Here is a 25662-nt window from a genome sequence, read left to right as displayed (position 1 = left end):
AGCCTTGTGGCTTGGACAGAATTAGCTATTGAAACTCTCCAGCTACCCAAAATAACAGCTTGAAGGGCTGGTACTTTTAGCAGTTTGTGCCTCATTTTTCACTATGTTCACAATTACAGAGCTGAAAAACAGCACTGAGCACCCTTACACACTGTGCTTCACAGAAACCAGGCAAGAAGCTTCAAGTATATCTTGACCCATCCCAAAATGATACCAAACCAAAAATCTTTCTACATTAATTCTGGGTTTCTACCAGAAGCCAGAGCTGATGTCTGTATTACATCTTCCATTCCCTTTTTTATTCACTGAATTAAAAGCATTGCAAAAGCTCCAGAAAGCCTCCTATGACACATATGGCTTCCTCATGTCACATGCAGGTAACTTTCTTTAAATCTAAGCGAAATAATTTCAGGATAAAACCTCTCACATGGTCTCAGAAACCTTCTGTCTGAGCCCATGCTGCAAACAACACTTATTTGTGAGCCTCTGTGCAGCAGGACCCAGTGTGCAACTGGGAGCAACTTCCCCAAGAGCACTCTCATAATCTTGGAGCCTTTATTTCAGGAACAATCAACACTCAGCACCTGAATAGAAAACTTTTTGGATTCAAATTGCTATGGCCATTGCAAGTATTGAAGTAGAAGGATCTCCTAGGATTGGATTAATTATGGAACCAACAAGGCTTTAAAAGGAGGAGCTCAGTTATAGCCCAAGTAAGGCATTGGTGCTGCATGTGATGGTGCAACCTTCCCTGATTTTACACCCTATGTGGAATTGTCTCTTGTAAATGTTTGGATGAGAGATGGTGGAACTTGAAAGCTGGGTCTGGAGCATGCATTTTTCCTAGGAGTTGTCTGAGAGATATATTCCCATCAGTTGGACTATATGGCTGTTGTAGGACCCTCCCAATAGAACTATTCTATTCTATTCTATTCTATTCTATTCTATTCTATTCTATTCTATTCTATGCTATTCTATTCTATTCTATTCTATTCTATTCCCATATTTGCACAAAAGAAATGCCCTGTCCCAAAAATATTTGGCTTGAGATGTTCTAAAATGAAGAAAAAGCCAGACCATCACTCTCATAAACAAGTGACTGGAGCTGAATTTCAGAATTTCCAAATCCCCTGTCTAAATACAAGCATTTCAAAGCCTTTTCTTGCAGGAGTAGACATGCACAGGCTCATCCTGAAGTTGTTTGAAACAGCAAATTACAAGCCTTTTAGTCAGGATGTCTCCTCCTTGTTGCAGACTACACCAAAACAAAGGAGCACATCTTTCCCTCCACTCTTAATGTAAGGCCCTATTTCTGTTATGGCGTTGTTTCTATGATGATACTCTAAAGCACTCTTGGCCCCCCTCTTTCTGCCTGGAAGCTCATCCTGAAAATTTCCCTGATAGTAAATCCAAAGATTTGTCCCAGAGAGAGGAAACCCCACACTGCAAAAATCTCGTGACGTACCACAGAGACTCGATGGCATCGCTGATGGCGTCTGCGAAGTTCCTGTCTGTTGGAACGCTGAAGTACTCGCGGCAGTAACTTGGTCTGACTCCAAGGATTTCCACCTCGCAACCTACGAGCAAAAAATGTGGTAAGCTCTGCTATTTCACCTTGGTCACAGACCTCACACCCTGGTGTGCAAGTTCAGGTCTGTAAATTCCCTGTGACATTACTTACCTTATGTCTTCCCTGCAGGAAACCATGTGGTTGGCAAGGGAAAAGGGGAGAGAGGTTGGTTTGACAAGTGCTTGTAGCAAACTGTACATTGCACTCTTTTATTTCCCTCTCTAAAAGGAAGGTCTCTGTGCGAGCTGCCCACAATAAAATGCTTGATTCCCTTGTGGCAGACCATTTCCACCTAAATCACCAGCTTGTTTATATTTTAACTTCTGTGGCCATATAGCCTCATTTCCAGGCTTCCAACATAATAGATTTAGATATTGTTCTCTGAAACTTCAGCAAATACTTTCCAGTTAGACACACTGTATCTTACATTGCAATATCCTCTATAAAGTGTATTTTATGATGTGATACTGGCTCTCCACTATTATATCTGTTTCCCAGGAGGTCTTATTAAAACAGTGTAAACCAATTAACTCTCTTGGTAACTGGCAGCCTTTCTTGCAAAATAAAGTCTGTTTTGTGGCCTAAAAATTTATGGCAACAAATCCTACAGGAGAACATGGCCTTGAACATAGAAAAACATGTTTTTGTGAGGTTTCTTTGCCCTTTTGCTCTCCAGTTACTATGCTGCTGAATAATATTAATATTTAAAAGAAGTATGCTTCCAGAAACACTGGATTAATGCAAATCATCATTCCAGAACCCCAGAGTCCTCCCATCACAGTTAGGCATTTTCTGATGTATTCAGAAACACATCAGAAAACAAGGGCCACAAGGAGGAATCAAAACCAAAAAACCCCCACCTTTTGCAAAATGGCCTCTGCATATAGCAACACAGTCTGGTCAAAAAGGCAGCTCTAAGCCAAAGCCTGAATCTGTACATCTGGGTCCCTCTGCTTCTCCTTTGGGAGGAAAGTGAAATGCATTAAGGACTGTCATATGTTGACTTGTTGCTTGGGGTGTGAGAAGGAGGTGTAAGTACAGGCAGGGCCCTAGAGCAAGCAGAGCTACCAACAGAGGTGATTTACAGTGGTTTGCTTACTGGGACACTCAATAAAGAGAGTCTGTCAGCCTTGCATCTCAGCTCCCATGGGCTCACATCACTCAGATGCAGTGCTGGACGTAGGGAAAAGCACACCACTTGCAGGCCAAGATGGCTAGGAGTCTTCTGATGTGATAGTTCAGGACTACCATGAAAAATGAGAAAAACGTATGTGTTTAAACTTAGGAATTTTTTAAAACCTTCAATGATTTGCAGAAAGCCAGATAAGTCAGATGGAAATTATCTTTTCCAAAAGTGAAAGGGCCATAGCACACATGACAGATTCAGTCTCTTCACCTGTGGTAGCAGCTCCCAGGTCTCCACATGCTCTGTGTGTTTCAAGGGACCCCATCTGTTATGATTAATTAATTATTTGCAATAATAAACATCTAATGTAGTCAACTGATTTATTTTCCTGTAAAAACACATTTGCCTACTCTTGAAGCTATATCTAATTTTTATTTGTATCAAAATTGCGGGATGGTACTTACTTTTTATTCTTCCCCTGTTGCCCCAAACATAGGATTTACTCTTCCACTTTCTGCATGAAAATACCTCAGTGTTCATCTCTCCACCATGATTCCCCATGACAGTTGTCTGCAGCCTGGATAAGCAGCCAGCAGATTATGTGACAATAACTGAGTCTCTTGATCACCCCGCAATAAAACTCCTTTACATCTGCACACAGTGTCCCCAAGAAATTACACTGTGCAGCAGAGATGGGTCTGAGCTGATACTGAACCAAATCATCATAAAAATGTGTTCCATGAATGGCCTGAAGTCATACCCAGGAAGTCCCTTCCCTGAGGGCTCAGAGATCCAGCCTTTTGTAGGGTGTCCTGGGTGCTACCAGCAGCAAAACAAGGGCTTTCGGCTACCTCAGATGCTAGAGGTGATGCAATTGTCCTCTACAGGCTTTGCTAGTATTTCAGGATTGAATTGGAACTTTGGAGCCAATTTCTCATTTCATACTTGAGTCTGGCTCAAGATTGTCTCCAAAACCAAGCAAGAAGTTAAGAATGCATTTGGAAAGTCATTAGAAATACCTTGTGTTTAACTTCAGCTGGATAACTGCTTGTAGCCAGTGACTAATATGATCATTCTGCCTCTTTTTGCCTTCAGATACTGACATCAGATTGTAATTTTCTCAAATAACTTTCTTCAGAATTACTCATGAGATAATTTTAACTGGGTAACTGGGAGCATTAACCTCTTGGGGATCCGGGATATTTTAGTTTCTGAGTTATCTTTGCTATTTCTAGGTTGTCAAGTGATGAGCATGACGTAAAAGACTACAGGGTGGCAACAATTAGAAATCATTTAATCATTTTGGCCATGAAATAGTGGTCTTCAAGTGTGCTTCTTTTTTTCTTTTTTTTTTTTTCCTCTATGAGGAATAGAACTTAAATTAGGGTTTTTAATGTTAAGGCTTGTTACAAGTCCAAAATAGTGGCTATGAAGACCCTTTAATATTTAAATTTCGTTTTGGAAGAGGCCAGGACAGATGGTAAGTTTTTTCTTTTAGATATTATGGGAAAGAAAATTTAAGCAGATTTGGAGGCAGCCAAAGGGAATGCCAAGTTTTTCTTGGTTGAACTACAAATAGTTAAGCTGTATTTACTAAGATGTCATGCTAGATCCCTCTGCATAGTTTTGCATGATGCTAAACCTTTATTTAAAAACCTGAACTACTGGAGCAGGAATAAGGACTTCTTTCAGAGTGATAAACCCCTCTTTATCTATCTGACATGGAGACCAGAATCTCTGCCGGCTTTAAATTACATTTCTAAACATTTATTTAACAGTTGGACACTTCATGTCATAACAGAAGATTTTGAAAACTTTCCAGACTAGCTGTATGGTCTGGTAAATATTATGTTTAAATGGCAAAAGTTGAGTTTAGAGTCTTTTTTCTTCCCCCTTCTGTCTCTTATTTCAGTGTTTAGAGAAGTTGTCACTGCAGTTCAGCTGAAGTAGTTGCATGGGCTGCTGGAAAATGAAGGAGCTTGAGCATCTGGGATGATGGCACTTACTGGGCTGAGGGCAAGGATCACTCCAAGATTTTGACCAGGATGCTCTTGCACTCCTCTGGGCATTCTCCACCTGCTGGAGCAGCAGTGCTTTGGACAGGCAACCTGGGGGTGAGGCTGTGCCTTTCACCCCACATAGAGCATGAAGAAAGGAGAAAAACATCCCTACAAGGCAAGGCCTTATGTTCTGGCAGAAGTGGTGTTTGGGACCCCCAGCATGGTGATAGTTTGGCTCCACTGCTTCTAGAATCACAAGATCTCAGATGCATTCTGCTCATGAGTTGTCTTTGCTGGGTTTGTGTCAGGCTCACAGATAAAGCTGTGTGATTGTTTGCATCCCAGAGCTCTCCTGTGTTCTGTGTTCCTGTGTGCTGGGGTCTGGATTTTATTTCTTTGGGCAGTGACTACACATGAGAGAGGAACATAGGGAAGAAAATGAAGCAGCAGATTTTGGGTTTAGGCTTTGCAAAGCTTGGAACTGACTCTGAGGAGGAAATGACGCTGGTAAAAGTTAATCTTGGGAATCAGCACTCTGGTGTTTCCAATGCATTCCTGCTATGGTTCATTGATGTTGTTTGTCTTTATTGATAGCTAAAGAGAAAATAGCATCTTCCAGAACAAAGTGGAATGAATTTGGCTACATATTGCAGTTCCTATTAAGAGTTTCCCAAACTTTTCTGTTTGGATCTTTATCATAATTGCAAGATTCATTACTAAGCAGCAGTGTGTATTCATGCTGGAAAGCTAATTGCTAATAGCAGATCATATGCAGTACAAATGCCTTCCTCTACTCACCTTGGTTATGAAATCTTGGGGTTTTATTTTCATTTTGTTTGGTATCGCTCCCCACTCAAATGGCTTGTTAAGAATTTAAGCTTTGAAATGATAGATGTAGAATTTTTAGAAAGGATTTTGTCCTTGCTATGGAACAAGAAAATGCTTGGAAAAAAAAATCATATAGGGAAAACGTAACAAATGCTGTTGCATTTGAAGAGACTTCTGTTCACCCCAGTTATAGCTGGAGTCCTACTGCACCCCAACAGCCCTGTATTTTAGTTCAGAAGTTCCATATTTCACTCTGCTTCCTGTGTCTGACCCTGTATGGCCAATGTGTCCTTTGAGACCACGAGTACCCTGAAAATAAACATGTGCTTCATGCTTTTGCTGAACTGAAGCGCTGATGGCTTTGCCAAAGGTCAACCATCACAGATAAATAATTAAGAATAGGCAGTTACATGTCACAGTCCACAGCTAAAATTCCAGATCCATGCAAAAACTCCCCCTCTGTATCATAAGAGAGTTCAGTGCATATACTTGGAAGTATAAGCACTGGGGGAAGGGGGTTTCTCTTGTTCCTTGCAATTTTCAGCTAGAAATTGCAGGCAGAGTCTGCATATACATATATACATATATAGTATAAATATATATATATACAGGGATACATATATATTCCCTGGGAAACACTGCTCAAAGGGCAACATGAAGAAGCTAGGTGAAGTCCAAAGGCACTTAATGGAAAGTGATACTGGTTTTTTGGATTTCAGCAGCTCTCTGTAGGCTGTTACATCTATTCAGTACATAATTATACCTATTGACAGCAATTACAATAGTAGTTAAAAATGAATAGTCTACTGAAAGAGATATTTTTGTAAATTTTTAGAAGAATTCGTACATTCTTGTATAATTTCTATATCCTACTATTTGCCTTGTTGTTAGATCACTTGAGACATCTTCAGTAGGAAGCAGCCTTTTTTCAGGGCTGATGTAAACTCTTTGACTGCCTCTGAGTCCACAAAGCAACATTGTCACCCTCAGATCTTTTTGCTCTTCAGTACTGTAGAAACACTCTGGATGGCTTTTCAATGTTTTTCATCTTGGTTCACTCTTACCTCCCATTCCTTAGAATCATGGGCTTTTTGCCAGGGCACCCTTAGTCACATTGCATGGGAAGCCTGTGGCCAGGCACACACTCTGCATTGGGAAGCAGAGACGAGCTGGCCAGGAGCCCATGGCATGAGTCAGCTGCCTCTGCCCTGCTGGCACTGGCTGTGCTCAGCACAGCTCTGCTAACAGCTCTCTGGTCCTCCTGCCTGCGCTTGCACATTGAGGGTGTCTGCAGACTGCTCAGGGTAGGGAGCAGTTAGAAGGTAAAAATGTTGAGAATCTGGGTGCTTTGCAAGGGATTTGGTCTGGTTGCTCAGCTGGAATGTCTATTTCCATGTGAGTCCCTAAACGTGTAGTCTAAGGGGATACAATACTTCTGTTTGATAAAAAGGACTCATTATTGCACATCCCTAGTCATTCCAGTGGTCCAGTATCTAACAAATGAGGAACAGAAAGGCCAGTCCCTCCAAATGAATGGCCCAGACTCAGACCAACTGGGACCACAGATGAATTAACAATGAAGGAGGACCAGAAGACAAGGATGCTTTGCTTTCAGCTGGATTTTCTTGTTCTCACAGAGCAGATAATCTTCAGCTCTCAGCTACTAATTTCCAGATTAAAACCAAAGAAGCATTGGGGGAGGGTGGTTATTGTTTAACTTTGATTGGACCGTGAACCATGGAGCAACCATTGAGCATAGCAGAAGTTACAGGTGGACAAGAGGAAAAAGCAGTTGATGGAAGAGGGAATGCTCTTCAAGCCAGCACCCTCCTGAAGCTAGCATTTAGTGGAAAGCTGCCTCTACTGAACTTCAGTTTTCTCCTTTCTAAGCAATATGCAAATTATCATGACTGAAAAAAAGCTAATTCATTTCTATGCCTGGTTAGTAAAGCACAAAAAATTCCTATCTGTATTTCAGAACTGTATTAGAGAGCCATTCTTACAGCATATGGAGTGCTCAGGTGTCAAAGTGCATTGTAGGAATTTTTCACATACTAACCTGGCCAGTAGTACATGGAAACGTTCTTTTTAGCTTTCATCATAGTGACCCACAGAGGCTCTGATCCATTCCACCAGAGAGGCAGCAGGCTTTCTTTATTCACACCAATATCAAATGATACATTTGCCTTCTGGTCCCACATGTAGTTTCCAGTCATCTGATGGACCTCGCAGTGGCGACCTTTGAGAGTGGAGACAAAAGCAGCACAATCAGACTGGTGTTCTTCAGTAGAAGGTTGCTGGCATCACCACCACTGCTACTACTGGATCATCCAGCAAATCAGCTGAAAAGCCCTGTCTTGAATTCCAGGATCTCTTACCTTGCAACCATTCATGAAATCTCCCTGACTCTTACCTTTCACTGGGGTGCTCCAGTTTGATTACTAAATCCCCCAGTTCAGACACCCAAAAGTGAGTTGCTAAAGTTTGTCAGCCCCCTGTGTTCTCTTCACAATCAACAGATAAGAAGAGTCATGTCTAGAAAGCAATTCATGCCACCCTAAGATAGGCATTTGGGTATCTGGAGGTGCAGATGCTCTCAATTATTGGTAGAGAAAGATCACGGCCTTTTCTCAGCTTCAGATAGCCAAATTTTAAACAGCTGAGGACAGAAAAAACAAACCTTGCACCCCGTGTCTTGCTCAACATTTCAAACCCAGCCCCACACACAAACTGTGTCAGCAGCAGCCCATGGGTGCCACATGCTTGGCTGACACCTGGCTCCTTCTACACACCCAACAGCTGGCAAGTCTGAGGCCATTTTAAGGAACCCATCAGAACTCACAACCTGCTGTGGGAAGCAAGCTGTGAACAGAAGGTGATAAGAGCACAATCTAGAAACACAGAACAAAGATTGAGAAATTTGTATTTCTCCTTCTTTGATCCATAGGGCACACTGTTTTTCTGCAAACAGGCAAAATCTAGGCAAAAACATTTATATGTTACTGTTATTTTCGATTATTGTTCATTTTTCTTTTTTTTTTCTTGCAATCATCATGCTTTTTTCTTGCTTGTGGGCACAGCAATAACTTCATCAGACATGTTCAGGCTTGTTACTGTACTGAGGGGCCCTTGGGCTACTTCATATTACAAGAAACTAGTATATCATAACTGAGAGAGATCTTCTACCTCTTGACTTCTTGTAATTTTCAGAAGAGAAGATGCTATATTTTAATAATTATTCTGAAGATGAATTAACATAAATGGGAAAAGAAATGATGAAGAATAAGTTGTACTGGAAGTTCCTTATTTACATATCTTAAAAAGCAATGACTGAAGCATGTGATAGACACTGTCCTCATTAGCTGGTGAGTCATGTTATTGCAAGGATTCAGATAACAGGTTTTGATTATTTTGAGCCTGAGCATGGTGATCAGAACTGAAATAACCTTGGTATTCTTGTTCTGAAAAGATGTCATTTCAAGCAGAGGACTCTGTATGCTTTGGGAGCATGTGATCTTGAAATGGATTTTGAACTCTCCTTCCCTACTAAAAAGTATTTCAATTATGCAGAACATTTCCTCTTTCCCAGAGGAAAAAAGTGGTCCCAGTTTGTGGCAGTCAATCCTTATCATACTAACCCAAACAGGTTTAACATAGGAGATCTGGTGGATTGGATGGGCAGTGATCTGTTCTCTTCAGGCTGCCAAGTTTTCTCTTTTCTGTAAGTCTCAAAAGAGAGAGAAGGGAAGTCTCTAGAGAGCATCAAAAGTACAGCTGTACAATTTACAGGACAACCTGAGCTTCTTGAATTCCATGTATTCCTAAGCATCTATCAACCTGATAAACTGCAGCAGGCAATTTGTGCCAGCCTGGGAAACTTACAGGTCAATGCTGAAGCTCTATCAGTGTGAAACCTACATATTAGGGATCTGTGTGATGTGTAGTGTAGTGTTCATATAGAGCTAATGAGCTCTAGCTGCTACTGATCCTACAGGACTTAAGATCTGTTGTTTTAAAGGAAGAGATTGGAGATAGTTCTTTGTAGTATTGTTGGGAAATTTAATTAACTGTTTGAACTAATACAGAGGACAGTATTCTGTTCTCCACATTAGATTAGTTCAATTTTCTATGGACTCCAAATCCTTTCTTTTATTGTTGAAAAAGAGACCTAGAAGACTGTAAGGCATCCGTTTTCATTGCAGACATCCCTGGTTGACAGGGTCAGAAGAGAAGGTCAGGTGAGCAACACATCAAAGACATGACCATTTAATGCCATTCATGCCTGCTTACCTGTGGCCTGTGTCTCAGAAAGACCTTGGACCTCCTTGGAAGACATCAGTAATCAAGCAATTAACCTCTTCCTTTGGTTTCTCCACCCAATATTTGTCATCAGTTAACATATTCAAAAGTATGTCTGATGTCCAATTTTATTTTTGACCTTGGTTAATCTTTAACCATGGCTATTCTGAGCCTTGCTCACTAGATTGAAAAGCTCTGGAATAACTGGAATTTCTGCCCGTGCCCCCTCCCTCCAGGATACTTGTACACAGAATTTAGGCCATTTCTCAAGTTTCTTTTGGGTCACCCATCCAACTCTTATTCTTTATATCCTGTTTTCACTTGTTTTCTCCAGCCTAAGAAAATTACCTTTGGTGTACTTCCTTAATCATTATCAAAATAGCAACATGGTGTTAGAGAGTCACCATAACATTCAGAATTTATTACTTCTTCCATTACTATAGCTTTCCTCAGTAATCAAACTCTTATCTTAAGGGTTTCAAAATTAGAAACAGGGCAGCAAGCAATTTCAGCACACAGATGTCACTATTTAAACTCACTGTAATTGTAGTAAAAATTACTCCTTCCTCAAGCAACAGAGGAAAACAAAGAGGGTATAGTTCCCAAGAATATGATAACTGCTGTATCCTTCTGGAGGAGAGCCAGCAAAAGCATTTGCAAGTCTGCATGCTCCAGCTTACTTGGACTCTACACTTCATACAGCATTTGTCTAAAGCACATTCCCGTGTCTCCAGGCACTTTCGTCAGCATTCAAATGAATCTCTGCAAAACAAAGACGAAATTTAAAAAGCCAGCAGAACACACAGCCACTGGGCCACCCACAGCAGCAGCACAGTCACACTGAGTGCTGTGCACCCTGCCCTGGCTGTGTGTGAGATCCAGAAACCAGCATGTGCACTCCTGGGCCATCTGCCATCTCTGCACTCAGCAAAGCAGATTTATCAGAGAACCCACAGTGTGTCTCTTAGCCAATGCAGCAAAGGTACCACAATCTGATGGCGAAGACCAGTACCTGCATTTAGCTAAATGTACTATGCAATATTTTGTATGTGCCTTGCTGCTATGGTGAGACCTTTCTTCTCATCTCCCACCACCATGTCCCCACTCTCTGGAAAGTGGCAAGAGTCAGGGGGGCAGATGCAAGCACTGCAAGGCTGCCACAGGGCTATGCAGTCTGGGGAAGAGTTAAATTCCTCCATGCAAACAGCTGGATGACTTGCCTTGGGAAATGCTCTGCTCATGCTGCCTCCTATAAGGATGAAGAAAGCAGGACTTAAAAAGTCACCAGCACCATATTCCTGTTCTGGAGCAGATATAGCAGTTGCTGTCCCCAGGAACTAAGCTTTGATATATGCACTGCTCTGCTGTTCCCCTGATGGGTCTCACTTGCTCTGCTTTGACAAGAAAGACCACAGGGTAAAAAAAAAGCCCTTGTGCTAAACCCTGAGGAGCCTGGAGAAGGCCAGAGCTCATGGGAAGTCTTGGGGGAATGCTGGCCTGGACAAATGGGGGAATGGTGGCCCTGCCATCTGCAGACCCCCAAGCAAAAACAGTACTTGTATGATGTGCATGGGCAATTCATGTTCCAAAGGAGTTTGCTGGCAAAGTCTCTCCAAATTTTTATGACCTCTAATATCAGACAAAGCCAAAGCATGAACACCTTAGCCTGTGTCAGGCAAGACTTTGCAATTCAAGTAGGATCACATCAAAAAGCACAGAAAAAAATCTCAGCTACACACAGCATTATTTTTTTCCTTAAAGGGAATTCATTTAGTAAGACCTTGAAACTCTTAATTTAATGCTTTCATCATGGAGCCAGGGCTGGGATGCACAAAAATTGCTAATAAATCATCCAGCTGAGGCTTTGCAGATGCTTTCTTGTGTGGGAAGTCAGGTCTTGTGTCCCTGGAGAGCCAGGACTGCGAGCTGTTGATTGCTCTTCCGAACTGTGGTGGGCTCAGGGAGCACTCTGGGACCCCTGAACCCCCAGAGCTGGGTGTGACTAGAGGGCACTGAGGTTCCAAGCACGGGGCAGAACAATGGGCAAAGCTGCTGCCTGCATTATTGGGCAGAGTATGAGCCTGTGGCAGGGACTTCAGCTCTGGGCTAAGAAATACCTTGATATGTGAATGTCTGCTTAGCTAACAGCTGGCAGTAGGTACACTAGTTGTGAGCTGTGAGATTGTAGCTAATGAGGAGAAAAAAAGGTCTGTATTTTAATTTGTAGCATTGTTGCTACTTGAACTTGGGTTAGAAAAAACTTTCTGCTCTACATTTTAGGAGTGTTTCTAATTCTTTAACTGGTAGAAGCAAACACAGATTTTTGCAATATTTTGTCTGAGAAAGAGAAAAATCTTGATGCTTGGCATTGCAGCTTTTCTGCAGGTGGTGAGTAAACAAAGTGAGAGGCAAAATGTGGAAAAAAAAATCCTCCTGGTTCCCACTAACTTTTCCAGCCTGTTCTTGCTGGGACAGTACCCTTTCTTTGCCAGTTAACAGTATTACCACAGCTCATGCTGTTTTGCTTCCCAACACAGAATTTTAGAAATGGAAAGCTAATGAATCCAAGAGGAGACTTGATTTCAGAGCTTTATGTAACAAACAGAATCTTTTAAATCTCTGCTGCTGCTGGCATCTGTAGATGTTTGAGAGGATCAAAAAGAAAAAGTAATTTTCCCTTTTCACTCATCATGCACTTTGTGTCCTTCTGGATTTTTTCTAAGCTTCTAGCTTGTGAAGTAGAGATAGTTTTAGTTCATGTGTATGTAATAAACTTCCCTGTTGTACTCCTTTCCTTCCATTTTTTTATTCCTCAGAAAACGGTATTGCTTACACAGAATTTGCTTAACTGCTGAACAGACATTGTCAGCATCCTTCTCTGGACCAGGCTGGAGTCAGGATGCCATTACCTGTGCAGCAGAAAAGAGGCATCCACTAGAACCATCACCAGGCTGGGCTTCCTTCAGGTGCTGGGTGGAAGGAGCCTGGAGCTGCTGTGCTTTTAATCAGGAAACCTCTCACAGTAAGCAGTAAATACATGAGTATGTGTGCACATCAGCCAGACTGCAGGGGATTCCAGGGCTGGGAGCCCACAGGGTATTTTCTCCCAGAAAACATGGGACAAATGGGGTGCAGTGTATGTTGAGTTGCTGTGCTCAGGGGAGAACAGATGTAGACTGTTTGTTAGACTTTGGCATCATCCACCAAAGCCCCTCAGCAGTTAAGTATGCCAACATCAAGAGTGAGGAGTGAAGGGAAGATTGTTGAAACATAGAAGATGGGTGAAATCTTCAGTCTGGCAGAGTGGACCTTGATGTCACCTATCCGTGGGAGCTCTGCCATGTCACCCCATTCCCTACTGCTATGCAGAGGAAGAGGTCATGGCATGTGTAGGGATGAGCTGCAGTGGCTGAGAAAACACCTCAAACCACCCCTGTATTTTAGACAACACCCAAATGTGTCATCACTGTGTGACAGTGATGACACACCCCTGCAAAGGGCCACAGCCCTCACTCTGGGTGCAGGAGACTGAAATGTTCTCTGGTCCACCTTTTCCTCCACCCCTCAAGCCTCAGGGGACCTCACAGCCCCTCTGCCACTTATTTAAGATCAGGTCCTGTCCAAAGAGGCACATGGAGGCTCCTTGCTGGCTCCTCTCCAAGCAGTTCCCCACCCATCTCTGCAATCAGGGGCTCCCTTTGCTTCCCATGGAGGCCAAGTGAAATATGACTCTTGGATGTGGGGCTGCACAGCTGACCAGCAGCTGGCACATCCACATGGAAGACCTGCCAGAAAGACTTCATTTCTAGCTATGATCTAGGAAAAGAAATCCTTTCTGGATTTCTATATCAGATGTGATACTCTCTGTTCATGTTTAAGCTGGCTGGAAATGTGAGGTGCCCCTGAGTGTTCTCAGCTGGGGGAGACTTCAGGAGAGCTGGGCTGCAGGGAGTACTTCATCACCCCTCCAACACCTGCAGGTTGTTAGGTAAGGGAGACCCAACCAGAGCATGAGCAGCTTTTCTTGACAGATGTGGCAGAAGTGCTCTGGAGCAGTAACTCCTACCTTGCAGTGCTTACAGGGAAGATCTCAGACTTTCCACTGAACTTGGCATGAGAGCTCCCTGCAGAGCCAGGCCATGGCAGGGAAAACTCCCCACAGGATAACAACCCAAGAGGGTTTGTGGACTTAATTCCTGCCTTTCCAAAACAAACAGCACATGGTATGATTAAGGGAGCCTTTTCAAATAGACATATTTGGACTTCTTACCTCCCTTGCCAAGCCCACAGAGTCCTGCAAAAGCTCTGTCACAGCTGCAACATCTCCTTCTACCTAATTCTCCATTTCATGTTTTTCAGGTCAACAATTGCAATATTGTAACTGCACCATGGAGAGCCAGCACACCAGGCAGGATTCAGTCCAGCAGCTCAGAAAGCAGCCCAACCACCTAAAAACGAGCCTTTCTGCCACAGTAGAAGCCAATACTAAGAAACACGGCATGCTGGAAGTTGCCAGAGGAGACTGCTTTTCAAAGAGTTAGATTTTAAGCTAGCATATCCTTGAGCTACCTTGCACAGCACCAGGTTTTTGCAACAAAACAGCTTCTCTGGTTGCTTGTCAGTAAGATGCCTTTGCACCAGCCCTAATTTGGATATTTGTTTGAGGCTTCTTCAAGCAAATAGTAGGTCCTGATGCCATGCTCTGGCTTGCAGGAAAACTGGAGCTTCGTCCCAAACTCTGAGTTACTTAGTGATTTTACATTTTTCTATGCTCTGGTTTTCTTTCTTGCAGTTGGAGTAGGAAAGGAAAAGACCTCTGGGCTGGGGCTTTCTGTGTGTCTTGGGGACGCTCCAGCAAGTATCTTCTCACAGGTTAATAGCAGCAGAAGGACACATGAAGAGCTCTGCCATAGCCCTGCAGCACTGCATGACCACAAGCAAGCCACGTCCCTCCCATGTTTCCTTCCAAAATTTCACCAGGCTGGACCCTGCTTGTCCTGCTATGTCAGTGCTTCACCTAGAAACTCTCCTCAGCAGAAAGGGGTGGGGTTCTCATCAGCATAAGTTAGTTGCTTTTAGATATGTGGTTTCTGGTCAACAGTTATGGTTTCATCTGCTTGGCATCTGCACTGAGAAGCGCTGGGGCCGATGCTGCTGATCTCCACAACCTCTGCCTGCAGGTCTGGGCAGGAGGAGGAGCTGAGTTCATGTCTGAGGAGACTGACCAGCCCCAAGTGATGGTATCTGAGGGGCAGAGTCCACTGTCCTCCTCCAAAGCCACAGAAATGAGGCAGAACTTCTCTCATTTGGTAACAACTCAAGTGCTCTGGAGTCCTGAAGGTTGCATGGATGTGGGGTGGAAGGCAGTAGGCAGAAAGGAAAGGCCTTGCTCACAAGAATGAACAGAGAGAAATCAGATACACACAAACTACAACACTTGTATGCACATGTTATCCAAGACCTGGCAGCCATGAGTGCTCCTGAATGGATGTGGAGCCATAAGGCCTTGTGAATGAGCAGAGAGAGAAGGGGCAGGAGTATTTATCAAAACAAAAAACAAACAGAAAACCCAAAGTGGGATATCATGAACAAGCCAGGGGTGGGAATGTGCAATTTCTTAAACTGATTTGAAAGACTCCAATATACTATGAAGAAAAATACAATGTTTTGGAAGTTAAAATGTGACTTTCTTAGCAGCTCCTGAAGCAGCAGTGTAGGACAAGACATGAAGAATAATTTGTTCCTGATTTCTCAGAAGAAATTATGGCAGCATTTAACTCCCAGACATCCTAGCCACAAACAGAAATAAAAGCAGTTACGGTTGTGTCTGCCTGCAGCAGAGGGACTGCATGCCTGGTGAGATACGATGAAGCTTCCCCATGCCCATGCAGCAGCACCAGGGAAACAGCAGCTTGCCATTCCCTAAGCAGGTCACTGTGGCATGATGCTTGTGTCCCCTTGCCATGCTGAATTTTCTGTTAAACCTGTATAATGTATGTATTCTGAACACAGCTTAACACTACATCTGCCATGTGTTCTGCACTCCTAACCTCACCATCCCATAAAATCTCAGTGGAAATGGCACCATGGCCCTAAAGGGTAAGAACAGTCCAGCTATGGGAGTTACCCTGCTGTCGTACCAAGACACAGTCATGGGGGTAACTAACACCCCAAGGGCCAAAGGGCAGACTTGGATCTTCCTCTGGGCAATGTTCTTCACCTAAACTTAGTCCTCAATTGGTTCCTGACCTACTTAATACTCCTGTGACTCATGTGTTAGGGAGGTGAATTGCTATTTCCAATTAAGTTGTATTTGCATTGATATCTCTATCATAAAGTCTGGGAGACTTGCAATAAGAGTGAGTTTTATCTCACAGACTATCTTATTGCTTCAGACTGAGGTGCAGGACTCTACTAAAAATATTAAAAGTCCAGTAGTGGTGTTTCATCTCTGAAAACAAAACTCTTCTTTCTAAGTACAAAGTAGGAGGTTTTCAAAACTCTTCAAAAGGCTGATAATAATAGACTTCATTTTACATATATATACTTAATAGGAGTGATGACTAAATGTGGTTAGGAGTGAAATGTCACTCACTTTTCTTCTCTCTTTAACAGCTCCATCCAAATTTCTTTTTGCACCTGTGAAGTGTTAGGTCGGTATGCCTATGTACACCTAAAGAACATGGCCTGGAGTGGAACACCTCTGTTTTCTCTCACAACATTTATTCTGCATTCATGTATTTGCACCAAATAATGAAAAAGAATCAAACCCAACCCTGTGATGGTTTTATACTCTTCTCTGATCAGAGATGAGCAAGAGAAAAGGGTTTCTCTTGAGAGAGAGTGAAGAAGGAGTTAAGCAGTTTCAAAACAAGCTGGGCACAACTGATGTCAGATTTTTGTCTTACAATGGCATCTATTTGCTTTCCCAGCAAGCAGTATGTGAATCACTGGGCACTGCATTGTTCCAAGAATAGCAGAAGATGGCACATATCTTAGGAGAGGATAGATTTTCTTACACCTCCTCATTGGTTGGAAACTCCTGCTTATTAACTCCAGAGAAAAATCCAAGCAGAAACTCCAGAAAAAAACCAAAAAAACCCCCAAACCTGTTCTGTTGGGTTCTGTTGTTTTATTATTCAACTTTTGCTTTCTTGGTGTCTGTCTCTGAAGGAATTGGCCCAGCTCTACTCTCTGCACCTTCCTAGTGTCCCTGTAATCATGTGTTTTCCACATAAGATTAAAAGAAAATCAGCATAATGAAAACTATGACTGTCCTCTCAATTTTCTGAAAGCCTCCTCTGGACATTCTGAGAAACTGCAGGGGGAGGAAAAGCAAAAATCCTGACTGTTTTTCCAATTGGCTATTTTGAATTATTACAGATATGAGGACTTGTAGCAAAGTTAAGAAAACAGAAAACCTACTAAGTTTAAAAAGAAATTTAATGCTGAACTTGCCAAAACAGACCTGCTGACTGAAAATAAGTTCTTAGTGCAGCCACACTCGGTTCACATGCATTTTTATTAAAGCCCCTGAGCAGTCTCTGTATTCATTTCCCATGCAGGCCCAGTTGTTTCTATGTTCTCTCTCTCTATATATATATGCAGTAGCCCCCCTGGTGCTTGCTCCAGGTGAGCTGAGGTGGCAGCAGGTAGGAACATAGCTACACCTTGCATGAGCAAAAGGGAACTTAATTAGTGCCAGGTGGCATTTCCAAATTTGGAACACATTTCAGAGAAACAATTCTGGGCGGTAATGCCACAGTGCTTTTAAACTCCCAGCTAAAAGCACGACTTGGGTTATTTTTATATCTTCTTTGGAAGCAAAAGTCACCGGGAGCCGCCTTCCACCTTGGCACGGGGAGCCGGCAGCTCTGAGGAGCATCCCAGCACAGAGATACAGGTACTCACCCGTCATCAGTGTGTAGTAATTTGGGTAAGAGAGGCTGGGGAAGTCTGGGGTCATGTAATCCACCTTCACCCCCATGTTCACAATGTCCCGAAAGCCCGGCAGACCCTCCAGCTCGCTGTCATCAATGTAGTCGAAGCGAAAGCCGTCGAGCAGGAACACCAGGAGCTTGCGGTGGCCCGAGGAGGCGGCGGGAAGCGGCAGGAGGGCGGCGAGGGCAGCGGCCAGGAGGGCGGCGAGGAGGCTGCGGCTCTCCATGGCAGGCTGAGGGATCTGAGGGATCTGAGCGGCTCCGGGCCGGCCCTGCCGCTGCTGCCCCTCCGCTCCAGCGCCCGCGTTAAAGCTACAGCGCTGCCCGGCGGGCGTGGGAGGTCACTGGTTAATTGCAGGCAGATGATTAACCTCGAGCTGAGGGAAGAGCTTGGTCCTGCCCAGCTGCAGGAAAAAATGCTTCGCGTCGGTGGGGAACACCCAGCATAAAAGTAACCGGAGCCTCTCCGGACGCTCCGCAGACGCTCCCGAGGCGGTGCGGGCACGCTGCCCGACGGCCCCGGCCAGGAGGGGCCCGGCGCGCTCCCACCGCCGGCACGGCTCGGCACGGCACGGCTCGGCACGGAGCGCAGCCCGCTTACCGCCCAGCCCCGCGCCGAGCTGGGGGCTCGCAGAGAGGGGTTGCAGCCTTTGGAACACAGCCTCACATCCCCAGCAGCGCGAACGCCGGCTTCCTTCGCTTCTCTCCGGCTGGGGCTTCTGATAGAACTCAGAGCGAGGTTAAGACAAAGCATCTCCCACCTGGATGTGCTGAGTTGATGGCATGGCGGTATCGCAGAGCTCCAGCTGAGCAGGCTCTCCTCTACCTGGATGCAACTCCCTGCAAAGGTCCCTGTCCTCTCGGTTTCCTCTGTGCTGCCCTGCTCCTGATGTACCAGCAGAAAAATCTAGCTTCAGCTAGATAATAATTGATACATGTATTTTCTGGCCGTTGAAATTATTTAGATATTCAGTGCTGGATAGCGCCTAATTTCATATTAAAAATTAAAAAATGCTTGCATTTTAGTCACGAGTCACCACCAGGTGCCTCTTCTTCACAAAAACCTAACTATACCTCTAATGCAATGCCTGCACCTGTTGTACACCATAACTACACTTTACTTTCTTTACTTTATTTCTTTTTCCCAAATAAAAGAATTTCATTGCATTGCTAACATTGTCCAACTGTGGGAAATGCCTTTTGCAGATGTTTCCACGGGGGAAGGTTGCAATAGCTGGCCACCACCCCAGTGTGGGCATCTGAACTTCTCCTTGCTCCTTACAAATCTCCTCGTAGCACATCCAGTTACCTCTTGCCAAATACTGGGTTGGTGCAAGCTCAGCAAGACAGCTGTCAGCCCCATTTGCCCCAAACACTTATTTAGCCCCTTGCAAACCCTCCTCGTGTCCTGACCTGCCTTTTGCACAATGTTGGACAGGGTGCTGGTGCCCATGAGCCAAAGCTGCTGCCTGCAGGTCACTGCTCCCAGGACATGGCTGGGGATGTTCTATTCATGCCTTCCTCCCACAGGGCTTCCTGCTCCAGAAAAAAGATGCCCTGTCAGGGAAGGGGTGCTGGAACTTTCTGTAGGAGGTAGACATTCTAGGAAGGTGGAAGAGGATGGAGTATGCGTGCAGCCCAGCAGAACTGCACAGGCCCTTCAGCTACCGGCGCTTTTGTTCACCTTCTCAGTAGAATTCCTCATGCTTCCTCCCCATCAGCAGACTAAATGCGCTCTTTGTCGACATCTCCCGCTCTGTCATGTGCCCAGCCACATTTTTTCCCCTTTTTTTTCATGTGCCCCTTTTTCCATTCCCATCTTGGAGTCCAGCACTTGGGAGATACCCTCACATCAGTTAAACCTGAGGCAAGAACTTGGAGCATTTCTAAGCTGCAGCTCAGGGATCTTTAAAGAAACATAGGGACCTAGCCATTCGGGGCTTTGTCCCTCTTCACATAATGTTTACTTTGGAAGCCTTGCATTGCTAGCTATCATCATCTTGACAACTTTAATTCTATGTTTTGACTTTTCTTATCTTGCTTGGCTGTAGCTAATTTGTTTTCTCACAGTGCAGCAGCAGTTTCCTCAGCAAAAACCAACCTGGGGTCACACAGCTGTGCCACACCTTGTGTCAGAGACAGCTGAGCCCTGGGGCCATCCATAAAGCTTACTGCCCACAAGAGGGAAATCTGGACCATGATCCCCTGGGATGATTAAAGGCCTGGTCCCCTGAGCAGACATGGGCATGCTCGAGCCTGGATGTGGAAGGAGCACACACCAATCCTGTGTGCGAGGGACAGGCGCGAGGCTGCGTGACCGGGCGGTTGGTCCGTGCTCGGCCGGCGTCCCAGCCTGTGCAAGGCTGCCCCTGCCCTGCCCCCAGGGACGAGCTGCAGCTGCACCAGGCTGCTGGAGACGTGACAGCCTGGGCACTGCTCTGGGCAGCTGCCTGCCTGAGGGATGGCACGTGCTGCCTGGCACACCTATGGAGAGTCACCGCTCTTCTCAGCCAGCTCCAGACCCCACGGGGTCTCAGCCAAGAATCTGCCACTTCATCCACCTCCTGAGGGGAATGTGCACATCCTCCTTCTGCTGGCCCTGGCTGGGCTGCCAGGATGGGAGGTAGCCCTGCAGAACTTGTGTTCAGATACAGCACTTCTACTAGTGCTCACTGTGGATTTTCACTACAGCAAAACCTGGATGTTATGGGCTTGGAGCCACCTGTAGTGTCATGTCTTGGCCAAGCCACTGTGGTAATTTATTGTGTCCATACTTATGTTGAATGAACTCAGAAACATGTCCAGAAATGGGAAGGGAAATATTATTATGCACCTCTTGGCAGACCCACGAGGTCATTCACATTGATGTCTTGGCTTGGCCTCTGATGTGTGGCCTCTGGGCTTAGCAGCAGGGCTCAGCAGCAGCAGCAGCTGCTGCCCGTGAAGGAATGGGATAATAAAGGAGAGACAGTAAAGTGTCTGAGATGGACTCTCACCTTGAAAGGATGACCAGGTTTTTGAGGTGGTTAGACCAAGAAGGCAGGCTTCTATCATGAGATGGTACAAAATATATGTCTTCTTAACCTTATGAAATAATGCCTTCCTTTCAAAAGGGTTGCAATCTTTTATTTAACAGCCCCTTAAGAGAAAGCTCTATCTGAGCTGACAGTGGCATGAGCAACAATTGGAGCAAGGTACCAGAGCTCAAAGTCTGCCTTTAGAATTGGAATTTACAGGTTTCCACTCAACAAATAAGAGTAAGGCCTGAGAGGGGTTAAAGGACTAGTGAGCCATGTAACCATGATGCTGTATAATACCAACTTGTGTTTTGACAGACAATCCCCCTGAAGAGTGGGACTGGAGCCAAACAGTCTCTAGCTTGGCAGAGACAGATCCTAGCAATACATTTCATTGATTCCAAGCAATGTTGATTTGCTTTGGTTCACATTCATTTGTAAGCACCCTGTCTGCACAAAGCCCCAGATGGTCGTGGAGACTCCAGCACAACAATATTTTGATACAAATGCTCTTACAAAAGCTAACAGAGCCTGAGCTGGTGTCTAGGGAGAACAGTGCTCACTAGTTAGCTGTTAGACAGGGTTTAGGAAGAAGCATGCATAAAGGAAAGAAAATCCCTCAACCCAAATTGAACATGAGGAGATACCCCATTGATCCAAAATTATTTGAGAAGATATCCTCAGCCACTTGGATTGTTCAAGAAATCCTCTTGGCAGAAACTGCCTCCAGTGTCCTTGAATCTATCATTTTTTTTCCCTAGTCCTACAGAAATCACAAACATAACAATAGAAATGAAAGAAAATTCTTTGGGCTGACACCAATAGCTCAATCTGCCCTGTCAGATACAAGCCTTACACAGCCTTCCTGGCAGTGCAACTCTGTCTGTGCTCTTAGGTCCAGGAGCACATGCAAGAACAACAGCTGCTAAAAGAAAACATAATTTCCCTTTTCCCCAATGAACTAGAAAATCTAAGAGGAAAACTTGTCCTTCTTTCTCTTCTGAAAGAAAGAAGAGAAACCATAACAGGACTCATTGACAGCTTGAAGTTCCTTTTCAGTTCCTGTTCTCCTTCACACACAGCAGTAGTTGAACACTTTGGCCAATACAGCCTGACTAGTTTGGTTGTTTCTTTTCTGTCATTAGAGAAGAATGCAGGCCACATCCAGACATATAAGCCTTGAGCTGCTTGCTTTTCTTGGAAGAAGGGAGTTTGTGCCAGTCTGAAGTTTTGATCCTGCTGGTCTAAGGTTCTTCTTCCTCTTCTGCCCACCAAGCCCAAGATAAAAAAGTCACAGGTGGTACTAGGCCCACTGCTGCCTTCCACAGAAAACCTCTGGCAGTATGTGTATCAGCTTCTGAGCTGATAGAAGGGCTTACCTTGGTAGAGGTCTTGGCCTGCAGGGGTTTAGTATCCCTTTCTTTGCTCTCCTGCCCTGTGCATTCTCACAAATGCTTCTGCGTGGAGGTGTGCATTAGGCAAAGCATCTGCTGTCCCTTCAGCTCTTCCTGGATGATACTTTATGTCAAGTCAGTTATTTCTGTGATCTTGTGGTATGCAGTAGTTCATCCACGAGGAATTCAAGACATAAGTGGTTTGCTCTTGCTGTCAGTCATGTACAGGTATATATGATAAAGTCACACACTTGTTAGCTACAGAGCATTTCAAAGCCAGAAACTCCAGTTTTCCTGGAGAAAAGCAGGGATCTTTCCCTATTTCTTGAGGCAAAGACCTAACTATCTGATATGAGACTTGCCTTACTGAAAACTTTCACATGCTGAATAAGAATTACATCAAAGTAGGACAGTGACCACCCTGACTGACAGCCAGGGGCTGTTTAGTGTTCTTTGAAGTGCCTCAATTCAGGCAATTGTGACATTTAGAGAACACCTCTCCAAATCTCACTCTGTCTTTCACTACAACAGTCACAGGTCATATCAATAACTTTCCTAGTTGAAGATCTCCTTCTTGGGCATGAAGAAATTTAATGAATTAGTGGAGACCCCTCCATGGCTCCCAGTTTCCTTGCAAGGAGCTGCATGGGCTTGGTACATCATTGTCAGCACTGCTCTGTGCATGCTCCCTGACAATGGTGTCCTTGGGGAACAGGCTGTGCTTTCATTAAGTGTAACTAGAATGAACAAAGAGGGTGGCTCTTGGCACCATAGCCCTGCTGGGGTGTGCAAGGCCTTTTGCCTGGAAACCCTGACTGCTAAAAGCTTAGGTGGGACAGATTCACAGGAAAAAAGGGCACCCAGGGCTGGTAAACGCAATCAGCACGCACTCCAGCCATCCTAGAGCTTTGTGTTCTTACAGAGGGTGAACAGGAGTATTTAATCACTGGGAGGACCTTTCAAGTGTTTTGCTTAGCTCCTCTCTTAACCCAGTGTTGTACGATCACTACCCAGAGCTCCAAGAGCACCTTCTCTCAATGATTTCTCTTGGGCACTAACTGCAGCTCACTCTTGCCCACTTTACACAGATATCTGAACTGCTGCAGAGCACATTCATAGCCAAGAAGAGAAGAGAAGGGTTCTGGGGCCAACAGCAGAGAGGATGTGTCTCCAACAGGACTGAACCCAGTCAGTGCTGCCTGCTGTCAGCCCCTACATCAGCCAGGTGCTGCCCAGCAGGAGAGGCTGCACTTCTGCACACCTGAGGTGGGAAGGAGAGGATGCAAATATCACTTCAGAGGAGCTCCCAAAAAGGCCCCTAAGGAAAAGCATGTTTCATACAGCCAGTGTGGCCTGGAAGAACAGTTTTGACCTGAACCCTGCAGAGCCACAGAGGGTTACTACCTAGTGAAGGCAATTAAGAGAAATAAACAGTTCACCAGTGGGCTTAAACTACACAGGGAACCTCTGTCACTGAAAGGTATAGGAGCTCAGGTCAAAAACCCCTGGGAAGCCTGCACCACCAGATGGCTGCATGTGACACAAAACCACTCCTCCCTCAGCCCATGATGTGGCAGCCTGAGCACAGCACTGTCCAGCTCAAGGGCACTCATTTTCTTGGACTGAAACTAGTCTTCAGCTCTTCCAAAGAATTTGAGTTTTGCTTGGATATCAACCCATCTCCACCACCACTATTTCCTCAACATTTCTAACTCACATCTCTGCAACATTACTGCTTAATTAGCCCAAGACTGTGCATGTCTGAACATTGGTGTTCTGTAACACAGGAGATAAAACCAGGAGGTTTTATCTCATTGAGGAAACCTTGTGCAATGCATTTCTCTGTTGAAATCAGAGAAGTTAAGTTTGCTAGACAGCAAAACCAGATAGTCACTCCTAAGCACCTGGATACTGTATGCTCTACTTCATCTATGCTGTGTGGTCATTTCTCATACAGGGGGGACTGTGGTGAAGGTTACTGCTGTTCTAGAAGCTGGTGTCAACATGCCATAGTGTGAGTGGGGATGAAAACTTGGCAAGCTAAGCAGGTGGATCAAGATTATTTGGTTTATTTAGTATAAAAATACAAAACTATGGTCAGCCAAATAAAGTAGGTGTCACTAATCCTGCTGTGCAGTGACACTAACATGTTCCTGGCACTCAAACTCAACACATCCATTCATGTGCCAGTGGCTCCTCCAAGAAAAGAACAGGGTATTCTGCACGTCCACCAGTGCCTTGCACAGCAGTTCCTGACAGTTTATGCTCTTGCTGGAGCTTCAGCCTTAAAAGATGAAAGTATGAGATTAAATCCAACAATCTTGCACAATCTTACAGCCATCTAGTGCTAGTCAAATGTAGACCTATTCAGTGAAGTATTTGAGTTTCAGATTTTCCCATTAAATGAGGGGTATTTTGAGAGGTTAAAATATCTGGCAAATAAGTATTCCAGTGCCCAATTTCCAAGAACAAAAAAATTTCTATGTTTGATCTTTCTGCTAGATTTCTACATGGAGCACAAAGAGACTTAAAACATTGGCTTGAACTTAGTATATCTACAAAGTAAACTATCCAGGTCTAACATAAAATGTCATTTTAAAACTCAAAAAATATTTGGCATTTGGCATCCTTTATAGCCCAGAGGTTACAGGGAGTTCAGCTTTAACTTTTGACATTAGTGTTTAAGAACTGAGGGAGTTGGGCTTGCATCATGATCTAACAAAGAAACAGGCCTTTATTCTGGCAGTAGTTATTTAAGCTACCCTGAGGATATTTATAATGAGGTGCCAAAGGCTGGTCTCTGACAGGCTGCCTGCAGCAAGCATGCCCTGTGCTGCAGAGAGTTTGCTGCCTCCAATTGCCCTCACTTTTTTGGTGTGCCACTGCAAATTGTCCATCTTGGCTTTCCTATTTTTGATCTCATCAGTCCTGGCTTTTCATTGCTGTATCTTATTCATTAGTAAGGCCATGCTGGAGGTTGAAGTCCTTACCTGGAGGACACAAATTAAAGTCTCAGTTTTGCCCATTGTTCAGAAACTACAAGCGTCTGGTTCTCATGATGCTGAGTGCTGAGTCACCCCTGGGGAGTTTGCTCCCAAGAGAAGAGACAGCTGTTTTACAACCCAATCACTACTCTGGGTAAAGAAATAGTCTCATTATATCTGTTCCCCAGCTTTGGGTGTTTCTCCATCAACAGGCTACAACTTCTCAAGCAAAGCCTTATCTGCATCAGATTTTCTTACAGGCAAAGTCCCATCCCTGCCCAAGCACCATGGATGACGTCCTTCCCTACAGGAAGGCAGGGCCATATCTGGGCATCAGGATCAGCTTTACTTTCTCTCACCAGCTGTGGGCTCAGGTTGGGAAATCCTAATATATTACTTATGGCTGGAACTGGTCTCAGTGATGGCAGGAATCTTTGATCTGAGGACAGGAGCTGGAACAGCCCTCAGTGCTGGGGTATCTGATCTGATTTTTCCATCTGAGTA

The 25662-nt window shown here is 44.5% G+C and overlaps 1 protein-coding gene across 1 annotated transcript in view; it reads right to left on the bottom strand.

Annotated features, from left to right (window-relative positions):
* The window catches only part of ENPP6 (ectonucleotide pyrophosphatase/phosphodiesterase 6), a 29941-nt gene extending 11951 nt beyond the window's left edge, over positions 1 to 17990 (bottom strand). Inside the window, exons 1-3 of the mRNA XM_054295534.1 lie at positions 17735 to 17990; positions 7584 to 7763; positions 1466 to 1577 (exon numbers count right to left, since the gene is read on the bottom strand). Coding sequence (XP_054151509.1) covers positions 1466 to 1577; positions 7584 to 7763; positions 17735 to 17990 — 548 coding nt within the window. The remainder of the gene's footprint in view (positions 1 to 1465; positions 1578 to 7583; positions 7764 to 17734) is intronic.
* Positions 17991 to 25662: the final 7672 nt, after the last annotated feature.

This window comes from Melozone crissalis, unplaced genomic scaffold (assembly GCF_028551555.1).
Source record: "Melozone crissalis strain CALT ecotype California unplaced genomic scaffold, PUWL_Pcris_2 ptg000006l_1, whole genome shotgun sequence".
Taxonomy (NCBI): domain Eukaryota; kingdom Metazoa; phylum Chordata; class Aves; order Passeriformes; family Passerellidae; genus Melozone; species Melozone crissalis.
Note: the sequence above shows the minus strand (reverse complement) of the source record. Positions and strands in the feature narration are given on the sequence as shown.